The sequence below is a fragment of the Haliotis rufescens genome, unplaced genomic scaffold, assembly GCF_023055435.1.
Source record: "Haliotis rufescens isolate VD_foot unplaced genomic scaffold, xgHalRufe1.0.p SCAF_24, whole genome shotgun sequence".
In the NCBI taxonomy this organism is placed as follows: domain Eukaryota; kingdom Metazoa; phylum Mollusca; class Gastropoda; order Lepetellida; family Haliotidae; genus Haliotis; species Haliotis rufescens.
In genome coordinates, this window is record NW_025963935.1 from 2,751,673 (window position 1) to 2,774,211 (window position 22,539).

General features: G+C 40.5%; 1 protein-coding gene across 9 annotated transcripts in view; it reads left to right on the forward strand.

Moving 5' to 3' along the window:
* Positions 1-22,539, forward strand: part of LOC124120339 (pleckstrin homology-like domain family B member 2) — a 173,514-nt gene that overhangs the window by 102,379 nt on the left and 48,596 nt on the right. For 7 of the 9 annotated variants that reach the window (XM_048401978.1, XM_048401979.1, XM_048401984.1 and 4 more), the window contains 9 exons: positions 2,704-4,316; positions 5,500-5,625; positions 6,402-6,539; positions 9,054-9,065; positions 13,616-13,846; positions 14,981-15,073; positions 15,719-15,829; positions 16,874-16,993; positions 20,478-20,622. In XM_048401978.1, coding sequence (XP_048257935.1) covers positions 2,704-4,316; positions 5,500-5,625; positions 6,402-6,539; positions 9,054-9,065; positions 13,616-13,846; positions 14,981-15,073; positions 15,719-15,829; positions 16,874-16,993; positions 20,478-20,622 — 2,589 coding nt within the window. The remainder of the gene's footprint in view (positions 1-2,703; positions 4,317-5,499; positions 5,626-6,401; positions 6,540-9,053; positions 9,066-13,615; positions 13,847-14,980; positions 15,074-15,718; positions 15,830-16,873; positions 16,994-20,477; positions 20,623-22,539) is intronic. The other 2 variants (XM_048401982.1, XM_048401981.1) reach the window with 2 other exon arrangements.

The window sequence follows — 22,539 nt, forward strand, 5'->3', positions numbered from 1 at the left end:
TTCGTTTCCGGGGGGTAACTAAAAAAACGTTAAATACTTTCTTACAAAACTTTGCATGTCTACCAGGCACATACTGAACTGGTACCTTTTGATATTTAGCACTTTTAGACATTATGTTTCCATGACAACAAGTTGGATTTAAGTTTTAATATAGGGTGGGTTCACTTATGGAGTACAACAAATAAACTGTTAAATATTTCCTTGCCGAACATTGCCTGTCTATATATAAAGCACATACTGAACTGGTGCAATTTATATCAAGGAGTTTTAGAAATGTTTATTTTAGAATTTCCATTGCAGCTATTTTGACCAAAAAAAATTTGTTGTCTGTAAACAGTGTCCTTCAGAATTGATAGATTTAGTTGGGAAAATCTTCAAATTGAATCTAATCCATTGGAACCTAATTGGAATAATGTGATATTTATTCAAGCAATTTTCACATAAGTGCTAACACCACCAGCCCCCATAGGAAGCATGACCAGAATTTATATACCTATGCTTATCTAGGGCCCCTTCCTTGCCAGTAGGACCTCAGGTATGGATATTTAGCCAATTCTTGTCATACTGTCCTTGTATCAACGCATTGTTAACACTCATTTGGGGCTGATACAGAATGGAAACTTGGCCCAAATTATGTATATTTTCCTTCTTGGTATGATCTGTCATTATTGACTCTAGTTTGGGGCTGAATAAACACACAGCAGGGCTCTGATTGAGCATTGTTATGGCATTCTAATGTTGACAGTGGTCTGGTGAGTTCCCCTTCAAATGTATTCAGGTCATGATGACTTTGAACCATTTCCTTGGGTATTATCTGTTCTCCACCAGTCCAAGGAAGGAACTTTGAACTACAGCATCATGGGTATTTTTTCAACAAAATGTCAACACACAACAAAACTTCATCAAGGAAAAATTGTGTCTGATTTATAAATAAGAAAACAGTGTTAGAAACTAACATGTTTTGTCCTCTAGTGCTCATAATGATAACATTTAGCAAAACCCTTAAAAATGGCAAACTTCTACTCGTCCTTATGATACCTTAACTTTTGGGCAGTTTGGCAAGGACTACAGGACTGGTGCCAATTTCTGACACTGAAAACCAAACTCATTTTACAATCAGAAGGTGGATTTTTATCATTTTGAAGGTGAATATGTCAACAGCATATTTAATAACTGTTATCAGACTTATGTTTTCCCACAGACAATGATATGCTGCAATGTCCTTCTTGACATATTTTAATGGTTTTGTTTCCAAGTGTGCTAGGTGAGTGGGTCGTGCTGTGAGACATCACTCACAAAGTCTGGATTCTATTCCCCACAGTTCAGGGATGGTATGCTAGGTGAGTGGGTCATGCTGTGAGACATCACTCACAAAGTCTGGGTTCTATTCTCCACAGATGAGGGATGATGTGCTAGGTGAATGGGTAGTGCTGAGAGACATCACTCACAAAGTCTGGGTTCTATTCTCCACAGTTCAGGGATGGTGTGCTAGGTGAGTGGGTAGTGCTGAGAGACACCACTCACCAAGTCTGGGTTCTATTCTCCACAGTTCAGGGATGGTGTGCTAGGTGAGTGGGTCGTGCTGTGAGACACCACTCACAAAGTCTGGGTTCTATTCCCCACAGTTCAGGGATGATACTCTAGGTAAATGGGTAGCCATTAAACATCCCTCACCAACTGAGTTCTATTCCCAGTTTGTACTCTCCCAGCATGTTGTAACAATATTGTCGAAATAGTCACAAAACCTTCTCACTTCTCAGCCTCTTTACCCAAGTCTCGTCGTCCAGTCCAACATGACAACCCACATCGTTAGTGTAGGCAAAGTGGGTGGGTGGTGACAGATCTGTCTCAGCCTGGGGCAGTTTACATAGCGGCCACCTTGATGGAGTAGTCACAATCTCCACAGCAGCTTGCGGCCATTACAACCTCGACCTGTTGGACAGGGATAGAGAACGTTGTTTGTGTAAATATTTGAGGCGATATTTGATTGACTATGGAGTTTGTAGTGACATTTTCCAATTGCTGGCATGAAAGATAGATTTGTTACAACAAGAACCATGTTCCCTGATTGGGTCCAGGGTCGGACTTGCCCCCTACCATGCAGAGGTGCCATTATCCAAGCAATTTTGTGATGATAACAGAATTTTGATGGCAATGTCAACTATTACAGAATTATTTTTAAAAACCTCAGTTTGTTTTAAACTCGTTGCATTGCATGTAAGTGTCTTGTAAATGAACATGACATCCAGTCCGGAAGTACGCTGTAGCGAGTTTGTAATTAATGTTACTTTAAAAAATAACGAAATAAATAAAAGCTGGTCAGGTTTGGTGACTTGGTTGATGGCGTGTGATTATAGCCTGACTGCATGGATCGTTGTTCACTTTATTAACCACTGGATTGTCTGGTCCATAGCCAGCCTGGAACATCGGGGACCGGTGGGAGATATTAAATTATTATTAATATATTTACACAAACAGTATCCAAAACTAGGCACTCACTCACTCACTCACTCACTCACTCACTCACTCACTCACTCACTCACTAACTCACTCACTCACTCACTCACTCACTCACTCACTCTTTAGTATTTGTACACCAAGAGCAAGAACAAAACTGACCACAGTTTGAAAAGTAGTATTTTAGAGAGCATCGAATATTTGCCGCATGTCTCAATAATTACCTCCATTGTTCGCGTGTTTCAGATCTTGAGAACAGCAAGGAATACAAGGATATGATAGAAGAGGCCGAGTCTCGGTCCTCAAGGGGCTCGGGCGACGGTCGCCTCCCAGTCCTCAAGTCACCTACCGGGAGTTTTCGGGACAGCACAGACAATGATGACTTCCTTCAAAAAGTGTCCAAGTTCGAGATGATCTCACGGAAATCCTCCACCTCATCTGCTAAGAGCCCCGGACCTCGCTTGTCGGATGAGTTTTCGGGAAGTGACAGCGGGTCTGGAGCCCACCCTCACGTCGGTGAAAAAATATTTACCCGTGACACTGCCACCACACGTGTTTCCGCGAGTGTCCTTCACGGAGGAAGCTCGGAGAGAGTCGCGAGTACTTGCAGCACCAAAAGTTCTAGCTCATTGACTAGCGTGAGCACGCTCAGTTGGAGCTCAGACTCTTCAGGGAGTTCAAGGTCACTACGAGCCTCATCGTCATCAGGAATTGGTCAGTCTCCACATTCTCCAGGTGTCATCACCTCTCCAATACAAAATCAAAGCCATGTTTTCAGTCCTTCTGTTGAGGAAAATGGGGCAAGGGAAATACCTCCACTTGTAAATGGACGAGTTCATAAAAAGAATGATATTAACTTAAGTGGCCATCGGGATACGTTTGATGGCATAGATTTCGATATCCGTGAACTGTCTGCTAGTCAAAAGGATTTAACGATCCGTCACCAAGAACAGGTGGAGGAACGGAAAAAGGAACAGGCGTTAGAAAAGCAGGAACGTCAGCGTCTAGAGGACATTCTAAGAATGTGTGAGGAATATGAACTACAGATTGAGAAAGAGAAACTAAGCATTGATCCTCAGTCACCCTCTAAACCAAAATCCCCAGAGACCAAAATATCAGCCCAACGGAAGCCCTTGCCGCCAGGCTTCCTGGAAGTCAGTTCCGCCGACGCCAACACGCTTGATAGGAAAGATCGTGTTGATGGGAAAAGTTCAATGACCAAAATCAAAACCAATGGATCTCTAATGTTGTCGTCCCCTAGCAACCCTCACAAAGACGGTCTCTTTAGTTTCCAGATGAGGAAATGTGAGTCCAACTCCTCCAACTCCGAGGAGGAGGTGTGTGGCAGTTCAGAAGAAACAGGCACCATCAAACGTCGACCTCAACACGAAGGGAACAAGTCTCCACTGTCACAATTGGAAGAATCACCAAAGAACCAAGCATCTTCCAATTTCCAAGTCGACGAATCGGCACTACGGCTACCGGCATCGGCTCAAGATTCCATTCAGCAAATCCTCAATTCCTCCTTCGAGTCCAACCCGGACTCACCCAGCATGGGACAGTTCACTGTGCGCATCGATGCCCAGTTTTCAGATCATATGGACGAGCATATTTACGAGAACGATGACATCGTGAACTTGGAGAAGGAGTCCCACTCCTCGACCTCCTCTAGTCGAACAGTGAAGGATATGTCCCCGGAGTCCATGAGCTCGGTCGGGGAGCCTCAGTCACAGAAGGAGGACACTCCTACCCCAGTGAACAGTGACACAGAGCAGAGTCACACGTCCAAACAGTCCGGCACCACCTCGTCCTTCAGCTTGAAGAGTTCCGTGTTCTGTGAATCCCCCATCAAGGAGGATGTGAGTATGCCGTGAGCCGCTTCAGTCTAGAGGGTCGAGGGAGAGGTGACATAGGGGGAGGAGTCAAGTGAGAGAGGATAAGTGAGAGGGAGGAGTTAGTTTGAGAGGGGAGGAGGTCATTTGAGAGAAGAGGAGGTAATATGAGAGAGGAGGAGTTAGTTTGTGAGGGGATGAGTTAATTTGAGAGAGGAGAAGTTAAAAGTGAGAGGGAGGAGTTAGTTTGAGAGGGAAGGAGGTCATTTGAGAGAAGAGAAGGTAATTTGAGAGAGGAGGAGTTAGTTTGTGAGGGGAGGAGTTAATTTGAGAGAGGAGAAGTTAAAAGTGAAAGGGAGGAGATAATTTGAGAGAGGAGAATTTAAAAGTGAGAGGGAGGGGTTAGTTTGAGAGTGGGGGTTAAAAGTGAGAGGGAGGAGTTTGTTTGTGAGGGGAGGAGGTCATTTGAGAGAAGAGGAGGTAATTTGAGAGAGGAGGAGTTAGTTTGAGAGAGGAGTTAAAAGTGAGAGGAGGAGTTAATTTGAGAGAAGAGTTAGTTTGTGAGGGGAGGAGTTAATTTGAGAGAGGAGAAGTTAAAAGTGAAAGGGAGGAGATAATTTGAGAGAGGAGAATTTAAAAGTGAGAGGGAGGGGTTAGTTTGAGAGTGGGGGGTTAAAAGTGAGAGGGTGGAGTTAGTTTGTTAGGGGAGGAGGTCATTTGAGAGAAGAGGAGGTAATTTGAGAGAGGAGGAGTTAGTTTGAGAGAGGAGTTAAAAGTGAGAGGGAGGAGTTAAAAGTGAGAGGAGTTAATTTGAGAGAGGAGGAGTTAGTTTGTGAGGGGAGGAGTTAATTTGAGAGAGAAGTTAAAAGTGAAAGGGAGGAGATAATTTGAGAGAGGAGAATTTAAAAGTGAGAGAGGAGGAGTTAATTTGAGAGAGGAGGGGAGAAGTTATGATTAGAAGGGAGGAATTTTGATGAGGATTCCCTTTGTGAGACAAAATCTCTGATAGAAAGAAGTCTGATGGGATTCTTTTAAACATATTGGAAGTGGGAGGGACATTGTTCAGAAGAAAAAATAGGTTTTATAGGAGGGAAATATTTATATTTTTCACAAAATGCCATGAAAATAAGATAAAAGTTGATATTTGTGCATGTTCTTGTTCAGCAAATTCAGCCCGTTTATTTGTTGACAATCTCTGGTGGTATTTTAGGAAGCAGAAGTTCAAGGTCAACTCGGCAAGCTGAAGAGAACCAAGACTGAGCTGCTTCAGAAGATCTCTCACCTCAAGCATCAGATTGTGGACATCGAGACCCAGGAGAATGAAGCCATCAGGGAGGTGAGTCTTGTCAGGAGTGGGATGCGGAGTGGATACGGAGTAGATGCGGAGTGGATGGCGGAGTGGATGTGGAGTGGGATGCGGAGTGGATGCGGAGTGGGATGCGGAGTGGATACGGAGTAGATGCGGAGTGGATGTGGAGTGGGATGCGGAGTAGATGCGGAGTGGATGTGGAGTGGGATGCGGAGTGGGATGCGGAGTGGATGCCAGTTCACTGGCTTACTGTGGAGCTATGTCATGCTTGTCATCAGATTGACTAAGATCAGGATGGGGGCAGCGATGAATGTCAGTATTCGTCTTTCTCATTCTTACCCCCTCTCTCCCCATCTCTCACCTCTCCTCTCCTCACCTTACCAAACTTTGCATCTCCTTGCCTAATCTAACCTAACTTGCGTCTCCCTGCCTCACTTCACGTCATCTAACTTCTCGCCTCATCTCCTCATCTCACCTCATCTCACCTAACTTGTGTCTCCTTGTCTCACATAATCTCACCTAATTTCTTTTCTCCTCGTCTCACTTCACCTCACCTAACTTCTCGTCTCACTTTCTCTCACCTAACTACTCATCTCCTCTTCTCATGTCACCTAACTTCTCTATCTTCTCATTAAACTTCTCGCATCCTCTCCTCATTTCACCTAACTCCTCTCCTCATCTCACCTAACTCCTCTCCTCATCTCACCAAACTTCTCTATCATCTCACCTAACTTTAATTCTTCTCCTCATCTCTAATCACCTTTCTCTCACCTCGCCTCACCTCTCAGTCGTCCATGTTGCAGTTGGAGATGGAGCGTGCGCTGTTGGACGGAGAGCACCAGATGGAGATGGAGCAGTTGCAGCACGACCAGGAGAAGATCAACGACCTCAAGCGACAGCAGGCGGACCTCATCCAGCAGGCCAACCTGCAGCGAGAGAAGGTTGGTGGAGGCGCCTACTACCTTACCACTTCAGTATCCCCCCTCACACAACCTCGTGTCAGCCCGTAGGCGGCTGACCCATCACTGTGGCCGACGCACCAAGTATCATTATCACGCGATTACTACTAGTTCAGTATCCCCCCTCACACAACCTTGTGTCAGCCCGTAGGCGGTCGACCCATCACTGTGGCCGACGCACCACGTATCATTATCACGCGATTACTACTAGTTCAGTATCCCCCCTCACACAACCTTGTGTCAGCCCGTAGGCGGTTGACCCATCACTGTGGCCGACGCACCAAGTATCATTATCACGCGATTACTACTAGTTCAGTATCCCCCCTCACACAACCTTGTGTCAGCCCGTAGGCGGTCGACCCATCACTGTGGCCGACGCACCACGTATCATTATCACGCGATTACTACTAGTTCAGTATCCCCCCTCACACAACCTTGTGTCAGCCCGTAGGCCGTCGACCCATCACTGTGGCCAACGCACCAAGTATCATTATCACGCGATTACTACTAGTTCAGTATCCCCCCTCACACAACCTCGTGTCAGCCTGTAGGCGGGTGACCCATCACTGTGGCCGACGCACCAAGTATCATTATCACGTGATTACTAATAGTTCAGAAGTTCAGTGGCAGAGTTTGTCATTCAGTGCATCTTGCATACAGTCTGGTATGGTGTCCGCATATTTGCTAAATGAATGACTAAAATCACAATATTTGTCAAAAAACTAACTTCCTTTCACTCTCCATTTCGTGTTTTCAGACACTTTTTGTCATCCTCACATCTGATAGATTAGTTAGTTTCACTCGACACAGTTGAAATCACAGTACGCTTTGATTATGAGAAAATCTGGAACTTCTGTCATTGGGAAAAATTAAGTTCATAAAATGTAATTCTCCTTGATGATAAGGCCAAACTTGGTTTTACAAATGTGCTGACTCCATAATATTGAAATCTTGAAAATAATATATGAAAAGCAATGTTCTTTTGATTCCGCTGACCAGAAATAAGTAAAATATAAAAACAAAAAAATTCATTTACTGTTGCTTTTAATTTATATAAATCAGTTAATATATAATTAGTATCTGTTAAAATTTTTATCTTAGAAACCAACAAAACCAACAAATTATCACAAATTGTGAGAGAAAATAAAAATATATGTTTGAAATTTCATTCTTTTCATTTTTTTCCCTTTTTTTTAACCTACCTGCCTGCATTTATATGCCAAAAATACATAACACAAAAATATAGTTGGGTCTAAGCTAAAAAAAACCTTCATTAGGCCACACTCATTTTATTTTGTGGATTTTTTAGCTCACCACTAAATAAATTTTTTTATCTTATTTATTGTAGTTTAACTGTGATGTTGTATGGGTCAGTAGGTGACGGGAAATATTCTAAATCTGTATAGATGCAGGATGTTTAGTCATTTTACATTTACATTTACATTCACATTCACATTTACATTTACATTCAAATTCACATTCACATTCAAATTCACATTTACATTCACATTCAAATTCACATTTACATTTACATGTATAAATGCAGGATGTTTAGTCATTTTCCATTCACATTTACATTCACATTTACATTCACATTTACATTCACATTCACATTTATAAATACTCAGGATGTTTAGCCATTTTCCATTAACATTTGCATTCACATTTACATTTAAATTTACATTCACATTTACATTCACATTCACATGTATAAATACTCAGGATGTTTAGCCATTTTCCATTAACATTTACATTCACATTCACATTTAAATTTACATTCACATTTACATTCACATTTAAATTTACATTCACATTTACATTTACATTTACATTCACATGTATAAATGCAGGATGTTTAGCCATTTTCCATTAACATTTACATTTACATTCACATTCACATTCACATTTACATTTACATTCACATTCACATTCACATGTATAAATGCAGGATGTTTAGCCATTTTCCATTAACATTTACATTTACATTCACATTCACATTTACATTCACATTTACATTTACATTTACATTCACATTCACATTTAAATTTACATTCACATTTAAATTTACATTCACATTTACATTTACATTTACATTTACATTCACATTCACATGTATAAATGCAGGATGTTTAGCCATTTTCCATTAACATTAACATTTACATTTACATTCACATTCACATTCACATTTACATTCACATTTACATGTATTTACTTCTCATAAGGTTTCATTCTCTTTGGAAACGATGTTCAATGCATGTTGACAATTAATTACTTATATGTTTAGTGTTTTAAATAAAAGGCGCGAATAGTTTATGAATATATTTTTAAGAAATTGCTAAATGGATTTTATGTTGTCGCTTTCTCAAACTTTTATAAACATATTCTTAAAATTCTCAAGGGTTGATTGGTTGTACCTAGAAAATTTGTTTGGTATTACAATGGCTCATACTTTAACAACACTTGTTAATTATGATTTGTATTAATTATTTGTTTCAGCTGAAAAAGAGGGTAGGTTATGCAGATGGTTTAATGCCAGCATGAAGAATGCATGAGTTATCTCCCTTATTTGCTAGTTTCAAAAGATTCTTCATAGATACAGTTTTCTTGACAAATGCAATTGAAATGTAATAAATACATGCATGTGATAATGATAATTTTAATTTATTTTTATTTTTGTGAATAACTATTCATGTTTAAAAATATATTTTTTTAAATAAAATAATATTTAAATGTGCATGAAAATGTTTTTGTGAATCAGCATCTTGCTAAAAAGAGATTTTGAGTTAGTTAATTTAGGTAAAAGCATGATTATAAAAACTTCTGTCTGTTTGTCATGAGGATATTGAGGTGTTTATGTTGGGATATTTCAACTTTAACAGTGACTCTGTCAGATGTTACGAAGTGTTGTGCATGCATGGAACAGCGGAGGTTAGAGATGGTTGGAAAGTAGTATCTAGAGATACACAAACAAATATCGTGAGAGTTCAAAACATACAACAAAAGTCATGTCATTTTGACTAAATTCTTAATTTGTAATAATAATAATAATAATGATAATGATAATGTAACAAATGTTATGTTTGGGATAACACTTTCTTAGTAAAGTACAGTTTCTCGTACTTTTTTGGGTTGAGTCCCATCCGGGATTGGAACCCACACTGCCAGAGTGAGGCACCTAACCGCCAGCACACAAAGTCAGCGATCTAACCCAGTCAGCCACAGAGGCTTCCACAAAATGAAAGTCCAACAACTGGTAGTCTAGATCACATACTTTGTGTACCCCTCTGAGTGGGTTAGATCACTGACTATGTGTGCTGGCGATTAGGTGCCTCACTCTGGCAGTGTGGGTTCGAATCCCGGACGGGACTCAACCCCCAAAAGTACGAGAATCTGTACTTTACTAAGAAAGTGTTATCCCAAACATAACATTTGTTACATTTGACCACTTTCTAAATGGCATTGTGTGTTCAATAATAATAATAACAATAATCCAGGTTAGACTAGATCCCAGCAGCCTGTGGTCGTGAGACGCAGTCATGGACAAGCTCGGTGACCTGGTTGGTTGTGTGTCATCGTTCTCAGACAGCGGGGATTGTTGCTCACAATATCAATCACTGGTTTTTATGGTCCAGACTCGATTCTTTACAGGCTGCCTTCATATGGCTGGAATGCTGCTGAGTGTGGAATGAATATACCGTATTCGACGTAATAAGCACCCAGGGCGCTCTCAAAATTAGAAATGGGGGGCTTTTAATAGAATGTTATTTTGGTGGTAAAAAAAAAGCCTTGAAAGATAAATTTCGTGGTTTATGCTGACAGCCTGAAATGTTTATATACAACGGATATATTTTTCCAGAATTTAATTGCGTATTATACGCAAATAAATAAGTCTTTTGTACATTGATCAATCGGAATGGGTGCTAATTGGGATTGTTCACCAGCAAATATATTAGTAAATATCGCCGTGGGCGCTTATTAGAGCAGGGCGCTTATTACGTCGAATGCAGTAAGTCCGAGACAAGTAAAATTCAGGAAGGACTAGTGACATTTCGTTGTGTCCGACATCTTGCCCCTTCAGTTGATGGCCGCTCTGTTGTTGATCATTTGTACAGGCAAAGTAATTTCTACCCTTGAATACAAATCTAAAATACCACACATATTTTTGTGTTTGTGTCGTTTGATACAAATCTTGAGAATGCAGGTTTGATTAATATATAAAATATTTTACTTATTTTAATTAGAGAGAACAGGGCGTTGACACTACCCTCTTACCCCTGACCCCGTGTCTGATGTTTATGTGTAGTGTAATCAATTGCAGGAAGAAACACATGTTAAGAGGCCCATATTATTAAAACTGGGCGTGGTATTTGAAACAAGTTGTATCTCAAACAAACATGAACTATTTCCCAGACAACTAATTACTCTGATGAGGCTGTTTGTACTGGTTGTGCTGGTATCTGTGCATGACATAACACTGTGTGTGTGTAGAGGGCGAGTCAAGGGCCATGTCCCGGCCTTCATCATATTCTTTTCTCATTTCCAGTGATACTTGTTGGGAATATGAAAATTCTTTTCTTATTTCCAGTGATTGATGCTAGAAATATATAATATTCTTTTCTCATATCCAGCAGCAGTTGTAAGGAATATGTTTTGTTCTTTTCTTCTTCCCAGTGGTAGTTGTTAGGAATATGCAATATTCTTTTCTAATCTCCAGTGATTGATGCTGGAGTATATAATATTCTTTTCTCATATCCAGCAGCAGTTGTTAGGAATATGTTTTGTTCTTTTCTTCTTCCCAGTGGAAGTTGTTTGGAATATACAATATTCTTTTCTAATCTCCAGTGATTGATGCTAGGAGTATATAATATTCTTTTCTCATATCCAGCAGCAGTTGTTAGGAATATGTTATATTCTTTTCTTCTTCCCAGTGATTGTTGATGGGGATATATAATATTCTTTTCTCATCTCCAGTGGTAGTTGTTAGGAATGTATTATATTATCTACTCATCTCCAGTGGTAGTTGTTGGAATGTATTATATTATCTACTCATCTCCAGTGGTAGTGAGGAATGTATTATATTATCTACTCATCTCCGGTGGTAGTTGTTAGGTATGTATTATATTATCTACTCATCTCCAGTGGTAGTTAGGAATGTATTATATTATCTACTCATCTCCAGTGGTAGTTAGGAATGTATTATATTATCTACTCCTCTCCAGTGGTAGTTAGGAATGTATTATATTATCTACTCATCTCCAGTGGTAGTTGTTAGGAATGTATTATATTATCTACTCATCTCCAGTGGTAGTTGTTAGGAATGTATTATATTATCTACTCATCTCCAGTGGTAGTTGTTAGGAATGTATTATATTATCTACTCATCTCCAGTGGTAGTTAGGAATGTATTATATTATCTACTCATCTCCAGTGGTAGTTAGGAATGTATTATATTATCTACTCATCTCCAGAGGTAGTTGTTGGAATGTATTATATTATCTACTCATCTCCAGTGGTAGTTGTTAGGAATGTATTATATCATCTACTCATCTCCAGTGGTAGTTGTTAGGAATGTATCATATTATCTACTCATCTCCAGTGGTAGTTGTTAGGAATGTATTATATTATCTACTCATCTCCAGTGGTAGTTGTTAGGAATGTATTATATCATCTATTCATCTCCAGTGGTAGTTGTTAGGAATGTATTATATTATCTACTCATCTCCGGTGGTAGTTGTTAGGAATGTATCATATTATCTACTCATCTCCAGTGGTAGTTGTTAGGAATGTATTATATTATCTACTCATCTCCAGTGGTAGTTGTTAGGAATGTATTATATTATCTACTCATCTCCAGTGGTAGTTGTTAGGAATGTATTATATTATCTACTCATCTCCAGTGGTAGTTGTTAGGAATGTATTATATTATCTACTCATCTCCAGTCGTAGTTGTTAGGAATGTATTATATTATCTACTCATCTCCAGTGGTAGTTAGGAATGTATTATATCATCTACTCATCTCCAGTGGTAGTTGTTAGGAATGTATTATATTATCTACTCATCTTCGATGGTAGTTGTTAGGAATGTATTATATTATCTACTCATCTCCAGTGGTAGTTGTTAGGAATGTATTATATTATCTACTCATCTCCAGTGGTAGTTAGGAATGTATTATATCATCTACTCATCTCCAGTGGTAGTTGTTAGGAATGTATTATATTATCTACTCATCTCCAGTGGTAGTTGTTAGGAATGTATTATATTATCTACTCATCTCCAGTGGTAGTTGTTAGGAATGTATTATATTATCTACTCATCTCCAGTGGTAGTTGTTAGGAATGTATTATATTATCTACTCATCTCCAGTGGTAGTTGTTAGGAATGTATTATATTATCTACTCATCTCCAGTGGTAGTTAGGAATGTATTATATCATCTACTCCATCTCCAGTGGTAGTTGTTAGGAATGTATTATATTATCTACTCATCTTCGATGGTAGTTGTTAGGAATGTATTATATCATCTACTCATCTCCAGTGGTAGTTGTTAGGAATGTATTATATCATCTACTCATCTCCAGTGGTAGTTGTTAGGAATGTATAGTCAAACCTTTTTTAGTCCTGAATGTGTGTAACATTAGCATAGTCTCTCATAACTTATATGAATGATCCTATACTGGTATAGTATCTGATATGTGCATGGTTCTCATCAGATATACAAGGGGTGTTTCTCGTGCCTATTAAGGAGTAACATTTACATATTCATTTACATTATCGTCAGTAGGCAACATGGCTGTGGGTGTGGGTGAAACGAGGGCCAGTCATCTAAGGCTCAATTCACTTAACAGATTTGTGCCCCTTAGGTGTGCCAGGATCCTATAATTGTGGACCCGAAGGGATTCCTGGTCCCTAGCAACCTACACTGGTCGTAAGAGACAATTTATCATCATGGGTTTCACCAAATAGTCATCATGTAAGAACGGCTTCAGTTTGGGCTCGCCAAGATGTACTGTTGTACTCACTCAATCACTCACTCACTCACTCACTCACTCTGGTCTCCAGGAGCTGCAGATCCTGGAACAGGAGCGAGGGAAGCTACGAGAGCTGGAGCAGCGACACTACGAGACGGAGCAGCAGCTGGAGAGTTGTGAGGCGGCAGCGGAGGCGGCGGAGGCGGAGGAGGAGGAGGAGGAGGAGGAGGCGGAGACGCTGCAGGAGAAGTACCAGCTGGAGCAGGAGGTCCTCGACAACCAGCGCAGGATCTACGATGACCTGGAGTTCCAGCAGTTTGAGGTGAGTTGCCCTGATCTGCCCCACCTGTGTGAGGTGAGTTGCCCTGACCTGCCTCAGTAGTGAGGTGAGTTGCCCTGACCTGCCCCATCGGTGTGAGGTGAGTTGCCCTGACCTGCCTCAGTAGTGAGGTGAGTTGCCCTGACCTGCCTCAGTAGTGAAGTTAGTTGGCCTGACCTGGAGTTCCAGCCGTTTGAGGTGAATTTGTGTGAGCTGAGTTGAGTTGCCCTGACCTGACCTGCCCGATCGGTGTGATGTGAGTTGCCCTGACCTGCCCGATCTGTGTGATGTGAGTTGCCCTGACCTGCCCCAACGGTGTGATGTGAGTTGCTCTGATCTGCCCCATCGGTGTGAGGTGAGTTGCCCTGACCTGCCTCAGTAGTGAGGTGTGTTGCCCTGACCTGCCCCATCTGTATGAGGTGAGTTGCCCTGACCTGCCCCATCGGTGTGAGGTGAGTTGCCCTGACCTGCCTCAGTAGTGAGGTGAGTTGCCCTGACCTGCCCCATCAGTGTGAGGTGAGTTGCTCCGACCGGCCCCATCTGTGTGAGGTGAGTTGCTCTGACCTGCCCCATCGGTGTGAGGTGAGTTGACCTGACCTGCCTGATCGATGTGAGGTGAGTTGCTCTGACCTGCCTCAGTAGTGAGTTGGCCTGACCTGCCCGATCGGTGTGAGGTGAGTTGGCCTGACCTGCCTGATCGATGTGAGGTGAGTTGCTCTGACCTGCCTCAGTAGTGAGTTGGCCTGACCTGCCCGATCGGTGTGAGGTGAGTTGCCCTAACCTGCCCCATCGGTGTGAGGTGAGTTGGCCTGACCTGCCTGATCGGTGTGAGGTGAGTTGGCCTGACCTGCCCGATCGGTGTGAGGTGAGTTGCCCTGACCTGCCCCATCGGTGTGAGGTGAGTTGCCCTGACCTGAAGAATGGGGACAGTGTTCAATGCCAGTTCAGTACCCTGGTTCTGATGTAAATGGAATAGTGCTCATTTTGTAAATTTCGAGTTGCATAAACCTGGCAAATGTGTTACCGGATTGTTAAAAATTGTATTTCTAATACTGAAAAAAGGAGGGACCAGTTTTAAAAATTATCTTATTAAATTTAGACAACAAAGAAAATTGAATTTTGGGCTTTTTCCCCCAGAGGGAGAGTCGGTTTGAAGAACAGAAGGAGCACCTCAATGACCAGGTGGTGCAGGACAAGAACGTTCTTCTGAAGAAATACAAGGCAAGGGAGGTAAGTCAGGCTCAAGTTCATTGACTTCACTGTGTCCAAAGACACACCACCAACATACAAGGCTTCAGTGGAGGGCGCAAACCTTCCTTTTTAAGCAAAATAATCATAAATACATTCAGGAATTTTATAGGTGATGGGATATATTATTAGTAGACATATTTAACAAAGCTATGTACCAGCTTGGTGAACTTTTAAAAAAAAAAAAAAAAGGATTAATAAATGCGAATTGTCAGGATTGGAGAGGCCACAATAACACAGTTAGAGGTCAAGTTTCAAATTGTACACATTGGTTTCAGGAACGACTCCAAGAGATTGACCATCAACAATATCAGTATTGGAGAGGGGGGCACTTGTGGCCCAGTCGTCTAAGGCGCCGCGATTCGCTGTGCAGAGTTGCGTCGCTTGGGCATGCCAGAAACCTATGATTGTGGGTTCGAATCCCGGTTCGCCCCGATTATGTTTCTAGGTTTGTCAGCACCATACCCGTGCTCGTGGGTTTCACCGAAGTGGTAAACGTCTGATATAACTGGAATACTGTTAACAGCTGCGTTAAACCCAACTCACTCACTCACTCAGTATTGGAGAGGCCACAATAACACCGTTAGAGGTCATGTTCAAGTTTCAATCCATACAAATTGGTTTCAGGAACGACTCCAAGAGATTGACCTTCAACAGAAGGACATGATCCGGGTGGTCAAGAACGACCTTGAGGGGCTGGAGAAAGATCGCCTCCAGCTGGTCGACCTGTTCAGAAAGGTAGGACAGGATAGGTGGACTGAGGAAAAGTGGAGAAGCATGTTAACTCCTCAACTTTATACACGAACAAACGATGTACTATACTTTCTTAGTGGAATCAATGGGGTCCTAGTAAGAGTTAGTGCTTAGGACCTGTGCTGGTTGTAAGAGCTCACTGTATGGATCGGTTCGTCAGAGTTCGGTGTTAAACAACAGTGTGTTTGTGAAAGAAGTTTAACTTATCGTACAGATGATATAAAGAGACTGATCATCTCCGTACTGTATATATGTCTGCATAGGGATTCGGACGAAGAATAGGCCCTTGTTCCCCATGTCATGACAAGATCTGGGGTAGAATACGTCTTCAGCAACCTGTGCTTGCCGTAAAAGGCGACTATGCTTGTCGTAAAAGGCGACTAACGGGATCAGGTGGTCAGGCTCGCTGACTTGGTTGATGCATGTCATCGATCCCAATTGCGTGGATCGATGCTCATGATATTAATCACTGGATTGTCTGGTCCAGATTCGATTATTTACAGACCGCCGTCTTATAGCTGGAATATTGCTGAGTGTGGCGTTAAACAACAAACCAACCAATCGATGTTGGTGAACTATAGCTGCAATAGGGCTGATAGTGGCATAAAACAACATGCGCTCACTCATGTATTTCGTTGCATTTTGTTACAAGTGTCGTGTCAAGGATATTTGTGTGCACTCACTCAGCACCTGTGGCAGCTTGCATGTAATTTTTGTCTGCATCAACATTTTTTGCTTTTGTGTGGTAATATTTTTTCTTCTTTTCTTTGGATTGTTAGACGTCTTCTTAGCACCGATTCATTTTTTTAATTCAGTGTTTGCTTCTTTCCTGTCCTTGTGAAATCAGTGGCTTGTGCTAAATTATTATTTTTTTCATTTTCTTTTTATTTATTTCTCTTTTCATTTTAATTTAATTTGACCAAACTTCAAAATTCAGATTGTTTTTCAGCCGGTGACTGCTGACATAAAAGTCATGTGTGATTTTGATATTATCCCGTAACCATGGTAATGAAGAAATTTGATTTTCAGGAGAAAGCAAAAGTGACAGAGGTTGACCTACAGATTCAGGCACTGTGTCATTCGCTGTCGTTGCCTGATCCAGACGATTCAGGGGACTCTAGTGCCTTCTTATCAGATCTAGAGCTGGAGGTATACCATGTCACCATGGAAACACTGGCCACCATGTTTGTTGTCATAACAGGGGTCTCAAAGCCATTTTTTTTATTTTATGGTTCATGACTTTTTGGGCAATTATTAGCTTGGATTTGAATAAAAAATAGTATTAAATTGTGTATTTGCTAAAGCCTTGTATGTTGATCTAGTTGGTTTTATCAGACTGACCAACAACAAAAATGAAATTAGAAAAGGGAAAAAATGGCTTTTGATGAAATGAGTTTGGGTCGACTCTCTTTTACAATAAGGTGAAATGAAATAACCCCAAGATTTTATTACCACTCTTCGTAAACAAAAGTGACAAAACACTTTCCATATTCATAAGAAATCTCTGCAAAAAGCAGAAATTGTTAATGGTATGTAGAAAAAGCCTGTACTGCCACACAAATTACAATCAACTATTTTTCGGTATCTTGCCATATAAAAAAAACTAAATTTTTTCTTTCAGTAGCAGTACTATTTTGGTTACCGTACTCGACGCAATAAGCGCCCCGCTCCAATAAGCGCCCACGGCGAAATTTGCTAATATATTGGCTAGTGAACAATCCCAATTGGCACCCTTTCCTATTGATCAATGCACACAAGACTTATTTATTCGCGTATAATACGCACTCGTGTGTTATATGCACCCTTAATCATGGGCAATTAAATTCTGGAAAAATATATCTGTTGTACATAAACATTTCAGGCTGTCAGCATAAACCACGAAATTTATCTTACAAATAAGAGCCCCTATTTCCAATTTTGAGAGCGCCCTGGGCACTTATTATGTCGAATACGGTATTGGAAATAATTATGTATTTAATTTCGACCAACTTATTTGGAAAATAGAAAATTATTATAAAGTCATGGAATGTCCTGGCAAAGTAATATTGTTATATCAGTATTTTTTTATGATGTTTACTGTCAGTGAGAGGGAAAAAACAAACTCAACCATCATCGCTTTTCCTTGTTCTGAGTTAACGCTTTCCAAAGATTTTTATGAATTTTGTGAATTTTTATTGATATAATCATGGAAATGGACATTATACCCTTGAAAAAACATAGGAATATGTCTGGCTGTTAGTTTAGGAACCCTTGCTCCCTGCTGTTTATAAAGTGTTTACTATGTCCAGAGACCATTCTAAAGCAGTAAACAGTTGTTTATTTCCTCCATCACAACGACAGTGGTTGCTCATAATTTATTTTATATTTTTTTCTGCTTGTGGCATTTTGACTCCGGTCAGTTGATCTTTAAACCAACATATAAAAAATTCTTGCCTCAGTATAAAAATTGGCATTCTGCTGTCATCTGTCTGAAAATGCTTTCAACCATTTGATGTCATGGGAAAGATTTTAAACTTTATGATTTTGAAGAAAGTCTTTTAAAAAAAATAATGTGTACGTAAAATTTTGATCAATTGAAAGAATGTTTTTGAATGTACCAATATATTTTAGGCTAATGATTTTTGTTTGAACTTTGAGACCCTTCACCTCATCAATGCACATTTCATTTACAACGAACACCACACACGGTATCACGTGAACATCCGGGGTAGAATAGGTCTTCGGCAACCCATTCTTGCCGTAAAAGGCGACTATACTTGTCGTAAGAGGTGACTAACGGGATCGGGTGGTCAGACTCGCTGAGTTGGTTGATGGATATCATCGATCCCAATTGCCTGTATCGACGATCATGAGGTCAATCACTGGATTGTCTGGTCCAGACTCGATTATTTACAGACCGCCGTCATACAGCTGGAATATTGCCGAATGCAGCATTTAACAACAAACAAAATCTGGGGTAGTCAAGTGGTTAAAGCGTTTGCTTGTCACGCCAAAGACCCGGGTTCGATTCCTCACATGGGTACAATGTGTAAAGCCCATTCTGGTGTCCCCCGCCGTGATATTGCTGGAATATTGCTAAAAGCGGCGTAAAACTATATTCACTCACTCACTCACTCACTCACTCACTCACTCACTTAGCATGGCGACATGTGTTCTAGTTTCCAGACAGGTTTTCTTACAATGATTATTTATTTACAAACAACCATTCAGTAGCAGGAATATTGTTGATGGTATAAGACAACATTCACTCACTTACTCTGTGAAGTGAAACAAATCTCTGATTAAGCATCTCTGACCCCGTGGGGATTCTGGACAAGTCCCTGCAACCCGTGTTTGTTGTACGTGCTGACTAAATACACCCGGAGGTCGGGCTCGGCAATTGCGTGGATCGATGCTCATGATGTCAATCACTGGATTGTCTCGTCCAGATTCGATTATGTACAGACCGCCTTCATATGGCTGCAATAATTTTAAATGTGTTAAAAAACAAATACACACTCGTCTTCCTAAATGGTGGTCAGGGTTAATGATTAGGGTCCTTGGGGGTCATCATATCGCAGTTGCGTGGATCGATGCTCATAATGTCAATCACTGTATTGTCTTGTCCAGATTCGATTATGTACAGACCACCTTCATATGGCTGCAATATTGCTGAGTATATTGAAGAACAAACACACACATCTTTCTAAATGTGGGATTTAGGCATTAAAAAGGAGGTTTTACATTCTGCTTACTCACTCTGAGAATGAATTATGTGAACCGCAAATATGGCAATGATTGTTGTGAAACTCCGTAGACTGGGTCAGTAGGAATGCTAAACTAGAATTCTGTTTTATTTATTTCCTGCATGAGTGTACTGTAGTCTCTGGTTCAGCTATCCATGTTCATGCATGTCATGGTCGTCGGCCCGCAATGTGCAGACATTTCATGGCACAATATTCAAAAGGTTTTCATGTTAGTTGTGCTTTTGCTTTCAAGTTTTGTTAAAAACAACATGTCATATATTGAGAAAATTGTTGTTAATAAATTCAATTGTTATAGCGGCTTCATCAACAATTGTGAAAAAAACCCTTTTATATTGTTTCGAAATGTGATGGACTTAAAACACATGTTCTCAACATGATGGATATAAAGTCTTTGAAAGGCATTTAGAAGTGATTCACATAAGGAAGAGATTATGGATGTTAATGTCTTTATTATGAGGAACACAATGTTTCGGAGTATATGCGTACTCCTTCATCAGGTGAATGGATGCTATGAGGCAGAGAGTATATATATATATATGTAAATGTAAGGACGACAAAATTAATAATATATATATTTTATAAGTATATAATTTCTTTGGAATTAGTTCAAGAGAATTCCGAAATAGTTTTTGAACTAAATTAACCTTAATGCCGATATTCATTTTGATATCCATAAAGAAAAGCTGTCCTTGAAGCCTTCATGTTTGAATATTGTGTCATTCTTGTACTTAGGTTCTCGCACACGTTTTAAGCAAGAACATTTTAAACAATTCTTGGTTTCATCATTTGAAAATATTCCTGACATTTGCATACAAATAATCAATTTTGTGTCCAATTGAGAGTTTTTACAGATTGGAATATAATCTGGAGTGGTTTTGTGTTTCCAGGAGACTTCATTCCGACGGAGGGACTACTTGGAGAGTCCAGTCAGGAAGTTGTCTCGAAGTGACATTCCGGTAGATCACGAACGAAAGAAGTCGGCAACATTGGAAGATATTGAAAGAAACCGATCTCTTTTCTTGGAACAACAAGGTAAGCTCTTTTGAAATCAAGTGATTTGAATATCTGCATAAAATATGCAAATATATTTACCATCAACTGAATAATTTTGGCTCTTTCATGCAATATGAGACAATTCTTTTAGATCCCCAAGTACCCAATATGGACTTTTAAAGTAGAATGCAAGTATTTTCCAATGAAATGCAGGCATCACATGCATAAATTCCACTGCAGCGAACATTCCACTAAAGTGCAGTGATTTTGACTCAAAAATCTGTATCTAGGTCATACAATATCTTAGACCCGAGAAATGTACGAAGTCAATAGCAAAAGTCATTTAGTCTGAAAGTTTCAAAAAGACGAAGCATAACAACAAATCAATGGAAGACTGTTCGTGATTGGATGAATATATACAATCTGGCCAATGAACATTGCGATAAGGAAAGCGCTTGACTAGGTCACTGTAGCTCCTGACAGTGTCTCCCTATGATACAGAAAGTAGGGTGCAAAGACACGCACTGCTCAGAGTTTTAAGTACGATATTTGATGGGTGTGCATTGTCATATCGACATAAGTGGGACTAATTGTTACTGTTCACTTTTCTTTTATGAAATTATGACACGTATGACGCTTTTAGTTTAACTAGCATCTCAGTTGGTCAAACAATCAGTCAATTTGAAATTTTATCGATCAATGATCGGTGACCGAGAGCTATCTGAAACTCTGACGTCTCACAAACCTTATTGACCGCCTCCGTGGTCTAATGGTAGAGCGTCCTCCCAGAGAGCAGAAGGTCTGGGGTTCGATCCCCGGCCTCGTCATACCAAAAGACGTTAAAAGATGGTACTTGTTGTTACCCTGTCTGGCGCTCGGCATTAAGGGGCTAAAACAAGGACTGGTCAGCTCGGAGTCAGTATACTGTGTCTGAGTGGGATATTCATGTTAAACTGCGGCATGGTATCTCAGTGCGCTAGCACTATAAATCGGCATCAGTCCGGACTAGTACAAGCAGCCACACAAACACACACACATACACGTGCATGCACGTCGCTATATAAGTGCAATAATCTTGGACGCGACGTTAAACCCAATTTCACCTCACCTCACAAACCTTATCTTATGGTTGGTGTGAGTTTGTGACGTGTGACACACTTTGGAAGAACAGGAACCGCTTCAAATTAGAAGTCAACAGGTCCACTCACTGGATTAGAATAATACCAAGTAGACAGGACCCGTGCATAAGTATCCCAGATGAAACTTAAATACTCAGAATAATCACATGCGAGTAAATGCTGAATGGTTCCAAACCTTGTCTAGACCACTGCCTCAAATATCCACAAGCGTCACCACCATGTAATTGTTGCTTACAGAAGTAAAGGGGGGTAACTCTTCAAGACCTATCTTGAGCATCGAGATCAATGAAGGCTTGAGATTGCTGAATCTGCAGACTCAGTGTTTCCTTACTGTAGTTCTATATTATTTGTTTGTTCATTTATTCCTTAATTAATCGTTTGATTTTATTAATTGATGTCTTATGTGCTGTGCACATCCTTGACCAAACATTTCTTTCTTTTGATGTCTCTTTACAATGAAGAAATCAAGAGTTTATTTGATAGACTCAAATCTGTGGTTGATTATCTGAATATATTTTCGATGTATGTTAGATCTTGCTGTGTCCCATGGGGCTTCTGGGAAGGAATACTGGTCCCAAGCAACCCATGCTTGTCGTAAGAGGCGACTAACGGGATCGGGTGGTCAGGCTTGCTGACTTGGTTGATGCATGTCATCGTATCTCAATTGCGTGGATCGATTGCTCATGATGTCGATCACTGAATTGACGGTCCAGACTTTGTTTACAGACCCGCTGTCACACAAGGCATAATTCAAATAATGCCCTCATTTCAGTAAACTTTTTCATCTTTTATACGTTTAAGACCAGATTTTGATTCA